The 12,733-nt window shown below is 39.5% G+C and overlaps 1 protein-coding gene across 2 annotated transcripts in view; it reads left to right on the forward strand.

Annotated features, from left to right (window-relative positions):
* mapk6 (mitogen-activated protein kinase 6) overlaps positions 1-11,970 on the forward strand; it is an 87,658-nt gene extending 75,688 nt beyond the window's left edge. For both annotated transcript variants that reach the window (XM_028823870.2, XM_028823869.2), the window contains exons 3-6: positions 3,460-3,604; positions 5,133-5,297; positions 5,439-5,640; positions 9,434-11,970. In XM_028823870.2, coding sequence (XP_028679703.1) covers positions 3,460-3,604; positions 5,133-5,297; positions 5,439-5,640; positions 9,434-10,538 — 1,617 coding nt within the window. In that variant the 3' untranslated portion in view covers positions 10,539-11,970. The remainder of the gene's footprint in view (positions 1-3,459; positions 3,605-5,132; positions 5,298-5,438; positions 5,641-9,433) is intronic.
* The last annotated feature ends 763 nt before the right edge of the window (positions 11,971-12,733 follow it).

The following is a 12,733-nucleotide window of genomic DNA, read 5'->3' on the forward strand; positions in this document are numbered from 1 at the left end:
CTGCTGGAGCCAATCCCAGCCAACACAGGGCACAAGGTAGGAACCAATCCCGGGCAGGTTGCCAACCCACCGCAGGACACACACAAACACACCCACACACCAAGCACACACTAGGGCCAATTTAGAATCACCAATCCACCTAACCAGCATGTCTTTGGACTGTGGGAGGAAACCGGAGCGCCCGGAGGAAACCCACGCAGACACGGGGAGAACATGCAAACTCCACGCAGGGAGGACCCGGGAAGTGAACCCAGGTCCCCAGATCTCCCAACTGCGAGGCAGCAGCGCTACCCACTGCGCCACCGTGCCGCCCCACTTGCAACATTTTCATCCAAAAGTGTTGGTGATGAGGTGCCTCGTATCTTGTTTGTTCTGTTCTTTTAAATAAAATAGTATGTACTGTATATGAGTCTGATTACAAATAGAGGAGTCCGGCTTCGGTGGCACCATAAATTGCGGAGTCGGAGTGGAAGGTTTTGTGTACCGACTCCACAGCCCTGCAACCACCCATTACCCAGGAAAATAATAATAATAATTCGTTACATTTATATAGCGCTTTTCTCAGTACTCAAAGTGCTATCCACATAGGGAGGAACCGGGAAGCGAACCTACAATCTTCCACAGTCTCCTTACTGCAAAGCAGCAGCACTACCACTGCGCCACCTGTGAGGACAAAATGTGTTACGAATGGTCTAAATTGAAACAGCAACACCACAGATTTAGAATCAAAACAGCTTTGGTGTGAAAAACAGTCAGTCACAATAACTCTGAAAGATTACACACTCTGCATGACGTGAATGTAAGACTCTGAGGTAGTCCACCATGTGGTCAGTTACCTGCTTGACAGCTCAAGGCCAACAAACAATTGAAAGAATGATTTTTCACATTTCCTTTTCTTTCCAACCAGGACGCTACGCTTCTTTGAAACGGGGCCACTGTATCACCGGCAATATAATGTAGCGCTAATATTTAAAAGTAACATTTGTAAATTACCACTTACGGTGTTTAAAATGTGTTTTAAAACCGTGCAGTAAATTATCACAAATTTAAAGAGGTATTTGGTTTATATATTTGAAATGAAATCTTATTTACTGTAAAGGGGGGGAAAAAAACATTCTTAGATTTGCTTAATCCAATTCTGCGTTTTGAGGTGGGGAAGTTCCATTATTGATTAGTGCTCAGGATTAGTTCTCTTTTGTAATATTCTTTTAGTTGCTTTTCCAGCCCTGTCCTAATTTGTGTTTAAATTAGCAGCTCTTAATTCTGTTATGTAACATTCAAAAGAGTAAAGAAGGATTCACTTATAGGAAATAGAATTAGTGTGTATTTTGATCCAGCAGTGGAGACACTCCGTTGGCCTACTTTTTCTTTCCCCTACATTGTAGGCTACTGTGTAATTTTTAAATTTCCTTTTTGTTAGTATTTATATAGTTTCTTTTAAAACTAATCTTCATTTATCTTCTCCCAGAGTACAGTTACTTGACATTCCATTAATAAAATCTCTTCTTACAGGAAATGCCACTTTTTGGGAAATATCAATTGTTTAATTTTTGTTTGAATTTTTATACCCCAAAATCACACAAAAAATGCCTCGGTGGGCTTTAACAGATCTCGTTTAATTGACAGACCACTGTCCTGAATCACTAAGAGGACATTTCTGGGGGGGGAGAGGGCAACACAAAGACAGACCCCTTCCAGGTAGGGTAGGCATGCAGTGGGTGTGAAAAATAGAGTAAATACAGCAACACACAACTACAGTAGTCCTCTTCTCGAAGATGGATGGCCAGTCTCTTATTGCTGCCTCAGAAGTACGATGCAATAATACAATATAATCTGTTCTTGCACAGCGCTCCCCACCAAGTGCAGGTACAAAGTGCTGTGGCAACTCTTAAGGCAAAATACAAGAATAGATTATACCACTCACTAAATACAGAACTAGCAAGATACAAATTTGTTAAAATACATTGAAAACAAAGTAGAAACTGAGTCACTTAAATGGAAACCAACAGCGTCTATTAGTTAAATGTAAAACTATGGGTGGTTGACAACAGTGGAGATGAAATTGTAAGACAGAGAGTCAAAGACAAAGTCAAATATGGTCAGAGTCCTGGACATCTCGGCCAACTTGCTGGGCATTCTACAGCAGCATCAGTGCTGTGCCATCCAGTCTGATGAAAAGATCCTTCTATCTGATGACTACTTTATCAGAGTATATATACTTTTATGCTTTATCAGAGCATATACTGGAGAACAACTTGGCAGTAGAGCATTGGCACCAAGTGCCACATCAGGATACCAAGAGGAGAAACAGAATAGAGGAGAGTTAGTAATGCATTAAAAAATACTGTGATACTTTCTGTACAAATGAATAACAGAGATGCAGTTAATCAGCAGCTCTAGTCAGGGTGTTCTGTACTAAAGTCCAGAGTCTTCAGCTTGAATTTAAAAGCCGAGACTGAAGAGCCATCGCTTATACTGGCAGGCGGATTGTTCTGCAGCTTCGGGGCAATATAACTAAAAGCTTGACTTCCCACTGTTGTTTTACTATTGCTTTGAATCATAAACGGGCCGACATGGTGAGATTGTAAAGTGTACAGTGATGTTTAAGTAGTGATAAATAGTCAAGGCCCTAGTTAAGTCTGAACTTAAGGTGTTACATGTTAAAAGGAGGATTTACCAAAGCTTTTGCTCAACTCTTCATATAGTAGTAGCTAGAAAATTTTTAAATTAGATTGTCGACGATTCTGATGCAGCCTTTTAAGTTTTTATAGTAATAGCCTTTTTGTTTGTTAGCCGTTTCTACATTACTTAATTCCTGAGAAATATATTAATGTGTCACTTTATGTATCTCTTTTACAGACTAAGTTAATGTATAAATAAATTGACTGCGGAACTCCTTTTTATAGGAAGCAGACAACAAATTAAGTACAAGGTAACGTGAAAGCAAAGACAGAAAATATTTTGCATGGTTGGTTAATATGGGAACTAGACTGATCCTGTGGGTGGTGGCCCAAGATGGCGTGTTTTATAAAGGAAATGCCTGGAGTTGCTACTTGTTTGGTTTCTTTAGTATTAGAATTTGTAATGTACATTTTGTGTTGTGTTTATGGTGTGGATGGTTTACCACTCGAAAAAAAGCATTCATTTTGTTTGTCTGAAGCACAGTTTTATATGTATAGGTTTGCCAGGATTAAATTCTATTCAAGGTTGATCTCAAAGAATGACCAATTGTTTCAAGGCATCTAAAAACATAAAAGGCAGATTAAGATTTTTACAAATGGATGTGTTCTCCATCAGAAGATAACATGAAGAGTTCTGGTATGTTTCTTCTGTGTTTGGATGTGAAGTCATCTTTGATTGGTATGCTTGATAGAAAATGATGAACTTTTAATTGGATAATCTTGGCAATGAAGGAGAAACACGGGTGAATTAACATCTATGCATGTTTATTTTTGGTAGGGTCATCTGTCGGAAGGATTGGTCACCAAATGGTATAGATCTCCACGCCTTTTATTATCTCCTAATAATTACACCAAAGCCATTGACATGTGGGCTGCTGGGTGCATCTTTGCTGAAATGCTTTCTGGGAAGACATTATTTGCTGGTAAGTACCCTGTTAGAAGCCTGGATGAATGAAGTGGATTTCTTTCTTTCCCGATAAAATGTGTTTTGCTTAATTATAATAATCCTGTTAAAATTGTGCCATATATAACCGTAGTACTATGCCTCGCAGTTAGGAGACCCGGTTTCGCTTCCCGGGTCCACCCTGCGTGGAGTTTGCATGTTCTCCCCGTGTCTGCGTGGGTTTCCTCCGGGCGCTCCGGTTTCCTCCCACAGTCCAAAGACATGCAGGTTAGGTGGATTGGTGATTCTAAATTGGCCCTAGTGTGTGCTTGGTGTGTGGGTGTGTTTGTGTGTGTCCTGCGGTGGGTTGGCACCCTGCCCGGGATTGGTTTCCTGCCTTGTGCCCTGTGTTGGCTGGGATTGGCTCCAGCAGACCCCCGTGACCCTGTGTTCGGATTCAGCGGGTTGGAAAATGGATGGATGGATGGATGATTACATATTAATCTTTTTAGTTAGCCAATAAAAGGTGTCATTTTGCTTGGCTTTTCTCTACAGCCATATATAACCTAAATTGCTCTTATTTGTCCTTTTGTTAAACTGGGGGGAAGTTTCTCAATGACCAGATTGTGTCCCAGAATATCAATAAGTCTAACAAATCTACCAACGAAGCAGAAGTCCTTTGAGCTTTCAACAGCTGGCTTGAAGCTGTCCTTGTCCCCACTAATCTCTTGACTCCAAGTTCAGACTAAATCTTGCCTCGGAGACTGCTTCGAACTTTCTGTTCCACTCAATTCTATGTAAATGATTAAAATTTAAATCTAAAGATGGCTCCCTTTTGTACATAGACAGCAGGCTAGAACTGTCCCCCTAAGCATAGCGGTTCAAAGGTCAGGAGTCTCGAGTAGCTTGTCAGCTCTATCTTTCGCCCTCTTGTCTTACTCGAGGACTGTCACAGTTAAGCAGTAGGGTACTGGCCTCTTGGCCATCTCTTTCAAGCACTCTCTTGACTCCCAACTGCCACTCTTTCTACCTTGTTTGATTGTCCCTGTTTGTATTTCTGGGACACCATGAATGAAAGTGACACCATGCGCCTTGTTGCCATGCATTGATATTGTAAGTCAGAAATTCTTATTAATGCATTTGTTGTGTGTGGTCCATGCGTAATAACCTATTATGATAGCTAGGCTTTTGGAAATGTATTAATTTAAAATGTTTTTGTTAGTCCTCTTTTTCTCCTCCTGCCCACCCAAAGAGTCTTTCATTTTAGGCTATGAGCCAGTCAATTAACTTTATTTCCCTTGGTCACTTTAATTGTTTGTATTCTTTTAAAACGATCATGGAGGCAGTTGTGATTATTTACTGCACCCACAAAATGCCCCCTTTTTTTTTATTGATGCACATCACTGTAGTGTGTGTTTTTTAAATTGAGGTCAATGTAGAAGGAACGTAAAGTATGCCCTAGTAACGTATATAATGTTGTACAAGGTTCCGAAGAATACAAGAAATTGTTTTTTTTTTTTTACTTATGATGTCATCTAATGCTTCTGCTGTGCTGTGTACCTTCCTAGGTGCCCATGAACTAGAACAAATGCAGCTAATTCTAGAGTCCATCCCAGTGATTCATGAGGAAGATCGTCAAGAACTGCTTAATGTTATCCCAGTGTTCATCAAAAAAGACATGTCTGAGCCTCATACTCCATTAGCAAAGCTGCTTCAAGGCATCAGTGCAGAAGGTAATTAGTATTGAACTCTTTTTTTGTACATACATACATAAATGCATACATAATTATATTTAATCTCTCGCTTTATTCCAGTCAAAATGTACACATCATTATTTATTTATTTTTATAATTTTTTTTTTTATATATATATAGCACTGGACTTTCTGGAGCAAATCCTAACTTTTAATCCAATGGATCGACTGACAGCAGAAGAAGCCTTAGCCCATCCATATATGAGTATTTATTCATTCCCCCTTGATGAGCCTATTTCGAGTCACCCCTTTCACATTGAGGATGAGGTTGATGATATTTTGTTGATGGATGAAAGTCATAGCCACGTTTACAACTGGGAAAGGTAAAAATATCCAGAGGTTCTTGTGTCCTTTGTTAAGGTTTTGACTGATTTAATGGGTGCTGTAAGCATCACAATACATGTCAAGTTCAAAGTTTGTCATGTGCAAAGTCAGGAAACACGTTTCCCTGTACAGTGAAATTCTTTCTTTGCTGTTCACACCAAATGACAAAACCAACGTATAAAGATTAACATAAATAATAAGTAGCAGATTGATAATAAGTAACAGAGGCAGCATAAAGTATAAAAACAGAATAGAAATATAAAGTGTAATTGCGCAGGTAGGTAGGTGTGTGATGGACAAGTCAAATACAGTTGTGTGAGGTAGGTAGAATGAGGTGGACCATGGTTATAAACTCCAGTCAGTTATTTAGGAGTCTAATGGCTTTGGGAAAGAAAGAGTTCTTTAGCCTGGAGGTCCTGCATTTTATACTCTATACCTCCTGTCTGAGGGTAGAAGTGTGAACGGTTCGTGTTGGGGGTGGGTGGGGTTCCTGAGGATCGAGGCAGTTCTCCTGCGGACTCTGCAGTTGTAGATGTTCTGCAGAGAGGGCAGTGGTGTCCTGGTGATCTTCTCAGAAAGTCTTTACCACTCTCTGAAGGCTTTTGCGGTCCATAGCAGTAGTATTGATGTACCACACGGTGATGCAGCTGGTCAAGATGCTCTCAACAATGCAGCTGTAAAAGTTGCTGAGGATCTTAGTCGACATACCAAACTTCCTCAGCTTCCTCAAAGTACAGCCACTGCTGAGCCCTCTTGACCAGCTATGTGGTGCTAAGTGTCCAAGTGAGGTCCTCACTGATGTAGACGCCCAGGTATTTAATCCTGCTCACCCTCTCCACTTCAAGCCCTCGAATGAACCATGGCCGGTGAGGTCTCCTCTCCTTCCTCATGTCCACTATCATCTCCTTCGTCTTGTCTGTGTTGAGGGTGAGGTTGTTGTCCTCACACCATGACGCCAGACTGTCCACCTCCCTCCTGTAGGCCGCCTCATCCCCGCCAGTTATGCGTCTAATCACTGTGGTGTCATCTGCAAACTTTAGGATGATGTTCTCTTTGTCTGCCATAAAAATGATATGGTTCTATCCCAAAGTGTATGTGAATATTCCATGCATCTATCACTTTGGAAGAACATTTTATGACATTGAAATAGCATCCATTTGGCATTCTTGTGCTGTGCAGATCATCAATTTGAGCACTATGATTCCCAGGCTTGGATCCTATTTTGTTCTTTGCTATATTTGTGTAGGTTCCTTGACTTAGAAAATGTGGTAGGTGTTGGAGAGAATTGCTTTAATTACTTTACACAGAGTGGGCACAGAACATAAATCCAGAGAAAACTGTTATCCGATGAGTCTCATTTTAATTCTTATGTGAAAGAAAGAGACCACCGATTGCAATCCTGCCAGCTTCTTATGGCTAATTGATTTACCTGATGTCTTATATCTTTAAGAAGTGTGAGCTCTTGCAGTTATGGAATGCTGTTTGTGCAGAAATTTAAAAATAGGCAATCATAATTTGTATTGTAAAAGTGCAGAGACATATACAGTTATCCCTTGTGAATTGCAGGGTTAGGGCCACAGAACGCCTGCGAATGTGAAAATCTGGGCCCACAGTTACTGTATATTCTAAATTTATAGCACTAAATAGGATGCAAAAAGTACTGAGAAACTTGTGAGGGAACAATCACAGCAGAAGGAAATCACGTGTGTAAGACTGGCTGCCAAGATGTGGGGCGTCCCCCAGACAAAGTGTGTAGTTCAGCGGTTCTTTAATGGGTTGTAACTTTTTACAGAATTTATTATTTTGTTTGTATATTTATGGTTGTCAACAAGAAAATTTATTACAGATACAAAAGAAATCTAACAAAATGCTAAACACTCACAGCGCATTCTAGTTTCGTAGATGATGGTGGTGTAGTTATGAAATTAAATCCCCGGCAAACAGCCTCCTAAAAGTTATGTCAAGTTTTGTCCTACCATGATTTGCAGATATAAGTGAAGATTTGCAGAAGTTGGGACAGTGCTCCTCCGCCGAAGACATTTTCTAACCCCATGAACAAGCAGGCATAAGGACAAGAACAGAAATCCAGAGAAAACTGTAATCTGATTGGGTTTCATTGTAGTCTAGTTGAGCAATGAAGAACTGAAACAAAAACCGCGCTGACTGCAATCCTGCTGGCTTGTAATAACTCGCTTTTAAAACTAGCGCCCTCATCTTTCACCCAGCAGGCCTCACAGCAACCACTGAAGCTGCCCAATGACTCGATACTCCTATCCATCTATCATCTATCTATAATCTATCATATATATATCTATCTATCAGATATATATATATGATATAATATAATCTGTATAGATATGGAAGAGAAGGTCTGTGATACGGTTTGCATATTTGCAGCTGGAGATCCACAAAGGGAGAAAATGAATCACGTATCATAAAGTAGTTTTTATTCCTGAGCTTTCAACCTCCATGAATGTTTGAGTATCTAAACTAAAAACAAGAAATTGACAGCAGAAACACGAAATGCAGTTTATATCATTCCATGCAGTTCTTGCCCAGCGGTATACATAGAACAAACTTCAAAAAGAATCACAACACGTATAGAGGAACATTGCAATGCCGTCAGAAGAAAGGACTCTCCATCATTGATCTATACGCATACAAAATCAATGGGACATACATTTAACTGGGACAATGTACAAGTACAATTCAAGGCCAGTACTAAAACTGCCAGAGAGCTGGCCGAATCCTGGTTATCAAATGAGAACGGCATCAACAGACACTTGGACATAAATCCAGCATATGCAAACTTAAGAAGAACATGTTCATAATAAACAGGACTCCTGACCACACTGACTTAGGCACCTCCCAGCCCACGTAATTTTTTGCTATATATCGCCTTGGATTCTAGTAAGTCTAAGCATTATCCTCTGAAGACCCCTGGCAGGGGTTGAAAGTTCTGGAATAAAAACAACTACTTTATGATACGTGATTCATTTTTCTCCCTTTGTGGATCTCCAGCTGCAGGTATAGATAGATAGATAGATAGTTCATACGTTGGCTAAAAAATCATGACTCCGTTAATAATGCCCCAACTAACAACGTTGCTCTTTTAACGACAAAGCTTCCATAGAAATACAATAAATTGAATTGCACTGAAATGCTGTTGTAAGCACTCACGTTAGTTTTTAATAATGTGTTATTACGGTATCTCAGTAATTATGAATTTGTAATGTACTATATATTATAATGTTAGGTTACTTGAGGTTAGGTTAGCTTAGGGTAGGTTATTTCAGGTCACGTATACTCGGTGAAAATGACACAAAGGCACGTCCCAGCGAATGCAGAGATGCAGACGTGTGGTGCCTTGTATTCAAAGATGGCGCGGTGAAAATGATGCCAGACACAGGGACACACCCCATATGCTACGAGTTTTTGCTGGGATTTTGCCATGTGCTGCACACACAATGAACAATGAGGTGTTTTGTCTGCATCACTGCAAAGTCATCAAAGCAAAAACGGCATTGACACGGAGGCACAACTCCATCCCCTTAATATACGTCAACTCACTGGCCAGAACCTCATGCCATCATTAAGCAAGGCACACAGTAATTTAAGTGTTAAAACTGTACACAACAAATCGAGACTACACATGGTGAAGGGATAAAGCGACTTGGATGTTCTGTCCAAAACTTGTATGTGTTGTAATTTATCAGAACTATTATTTGTGTACGGCAGCTTTAGTCTCAATCTCTTCTCTTCTTTAAAACACTGTTTGTTTAATCTCTGCAGATACCATGACAGTCAGTATTCTGACCAGGACTGGCAGCTCCCCAACAACTATGATTCTGATGAAGTGCAACTTGACCCAAGAGCAGCTTCTGAAGTCACAGATGAAGAGGAAGTACAGGTTGACCCTCGAAAGTATCTGGATGGAGATCGCGAAAAATACTTGGACGACCCTGCTTTTGATTCACTCTTTCCTAATGAGCCCTCCTGGCAACACGAAGATCATCATGAGAACAAATATTGCGATCTGGAATGCAGCCACACTTGTAATTATAAAGCAGTGTCACCTTCTTACCTTGATAATTTAGTGTGGCGGGATAGTGAGGTAAACCATTATTATGAGCCAAAACTTATTATAGACTTGTCCAACTGGAAAGAGCAAAGCAAAGAGAAAACCGACAAGAAGGGCAAGTCCAAATGTGAAAAAAATGGTTTGGTAAAGGCTCAGATAGCACTACAGGAAGCATCACAGCAGCTTGTGGAGAAGGACAAAGAGAAGTTTCGTAGCTTTGACTTTGATTCATTCATCGCTAGTACTATCAAACTCAGTTTACAGCCGGAGCTTCCTGATATCACTCTGCTAAACGACTTGAATAATTCTGTTTCTTTACTTGAAACAAAAAGCTCCATGTCCAAGTCTGTCAGTCAGGAGAAGGAGGAGAAGGGGATGGTCAATTTGGCTCAGTTGGAGGGTCGTATGCCTAATCCTTGGGATAGCCAGTTTGGAAATGTGGGAGGTGGGGGAGATATTTGCCTAATAGATGACGTTTGCTGGGACGTAAGGAAAGATGAACAGCTAGGAAAAGAAAACAATTACACGAGTTACCTTGACAGGCTTTTCAGCAGGAGAGATGAGACAGAAGTGGCAGAGCCAGACTTGGTAGAAGATAAAACATCCGTAGAGAAGGAAAACGAAGAGTGCTTTATAGTGAGAAACGGAGAGCTCATGTTTAGCCGGCAGTTTGAGTCGTTGGCCCTTCCGCAGTTTGATAGCCCTACTGATTCCCCACTCAAGTCCATACAGGCCACGTTAGCACCTTCAACGGTGAAATGTTCTCCTCAGATTGCCCATAAAACTTACAGCAGCATTCTTAAACATTTGAATTAGAACACAAACACGCACAGTGTAAGGGTCTTTATGTTTCCATTGTGCACGTGTGTCATTTTTATTATTATTATTTTTTTAATTGAATCATTTTATTTAACTGTGTGCTTTTAGTTTTTACGGTTGCCATTGTAGTAGAGCCTTTTTGTTTTTTTGTTTTTTTGAAATGCTAAAACTGGCATATCCTTTGCACAGTGTAGATGAACCAGTGTGACAACAAAATAATGCAATGCAGGTGAGCTGAAATAGTGAAATGCACTAAACAACGTGAGAAACATTCTCTATGTGAAACATTTGAACAAGCACAGAAGAATTTGTTTCACCTGGAATGGTTCTTACATTGAATTGTACACAGTGAAAAAAAAACAAAAAAACTGCATTTTATTTTATTTTTTTTTTGTTCTTTTTCCCTAAAAATGTCCAGCTTAAAGACGTTTTTATTTATAGGCATCCAAATATCATTTCATACTGTAATCTTTCTTAAACACATGATGCCAGCAGCAACCATTAAAGTGAACGTAGAAATTGGTACACATGTGTTATCTACCTCAAGGTAACAGCAGTGAGTGGCAGAATAGTGGCCACCATAGTGCTTTACTGCATGCATATTCATTATTTGTCAAGAGTCATAGGCCTGGTTGAAGTTCAGCGGGGCTTTTGACGTTTAACGTATGCATTTGCCATAGTGAAGTGTTAATGAACATCATTATTTATTTTAGCCGAGGTGAAGCGTTGTTTGTATTTAAGTTTTGTAGATTCAGTTTGGCTGCTCTGAGTCCTGGTATTTTTATTCCGTATGTGTGTTTCTCACTGTGGTCAGTGAACTGTCTGACAAAATACAAAAAGCATCGGCTTCAGATACCAAGCTGTCCATTTTCTGTTCATGTTTTTGTTATTTTTCTTTTCCTATTTTTAATGAAAGTTCCCGCTGTGTATAGTTTTTATTTTTTTATAGGTGCTTGTTGTTTGATTTAAAAAAAAAAAAAAAAAAAAAGGACAAAAAAGCTTTACAAATTTGAAAATGCGCCTAGAAGTCTTAATTTTTTTTAAACCACCAAAAAAAAAAAAAAAAAAAAAAGATAAAAACTTGTATGTAATATTAGAATTGTGTGCATGGAAGTGAAAAATTGGAAGGTACCATACAGCTAGAAGTTCAAGGTGAAGTACAGTGTAAAGTCAAATTTTCATTTTAATTGTATGTTTTTATTATATATATATATATATATATATATATATATATATATATATATATAAATTAAAACATACTTACATATATATATATATTTTCCTTTAAAAGAAAACAAAAAAGCATGATTAAGGAATAGGCTAAAGTGTAGCATGTAGAAGAATTCTGGAGACTTTGTTTTGCATTTAAATATTGGTACTTTTCTGTATTATTGTTTCCCCTGTTATTTAAAATAAATCAGAAACTGGCCTTTAGATGTTCTCGTCTGTCTTTGTGCCAGTTACTCCAGTGTCCTGTGCTGTCACTTTTAAAAGCTCGTCTGCTCCTGTGGTCGGTGATCGCAAGAATTACTTCAAATGATTTATGGTGGGCTCAGAGCGTCTTCACTTTCTGCACACTTTTTTATTGTGTTGTAGATTTAATTTTAAATGACGAGATGTGCCATTTTAACCCATCGGTCTACACTCCCATAGCTCATAATGAGAAAGTGAAAACCTGTTTGCAGAAAGGTTTGAAAATGTATTAAAAATCCAAAGCTCATATTAATGATTGTTCAGACCCTTTATATTCCGTATTTTTTGTAGAAGCCACTCTGGCAGGATTTCCAGCTTTTGGGTAAGTCTGTACAAGCTTTGCACATTTGGATTTGGGCAGTTTATCCCATGTCAGGATGTGTGGAGTACAAAACCAAGAGAGGGTTGCTTAAAATATACTGCTCCAAAAAAATGAAAGGACCACTTTTGAATCAGAGTATAGCATTGAGTCAATGAAACTTGTGGGCTATTGATCTGCTCAGTTAAGTAGCGGAGGGGCTTGTTAATCAGTTTCAGCTGCTTTGGTGCACTAGAGGGGCAACATTGAGACGACCCCCAAAACAGACAGGAATGGTTTAACAGGTGGAGGGAGGCCACTGACATTTTTCCCTCATGTGTTTTTTCACTCGTTTTGCTTTTGGCTACGGTCAGTGTCACTACTGGTAGCATGAGGCCATACCTGGACCCTACAGAGGTGG

The sequence above is a fragment of the Erpetoichthys calabaricus genome, chromosome 17, assembly GCF_900747795.2.
Source record: "Erpetoichthys calabaricus chromosome 17, fErpCal1.3, whole genome shotgun sequence".
In the NCBI taxonomy this organism is placed as follows: domain Eukaryota; kingdom Metazoa; phylum Chordata; class Cladistia; order Polypteriformes; family Polypteridae; genus Erpetoichthys; species Erpetoichthys calabaricus.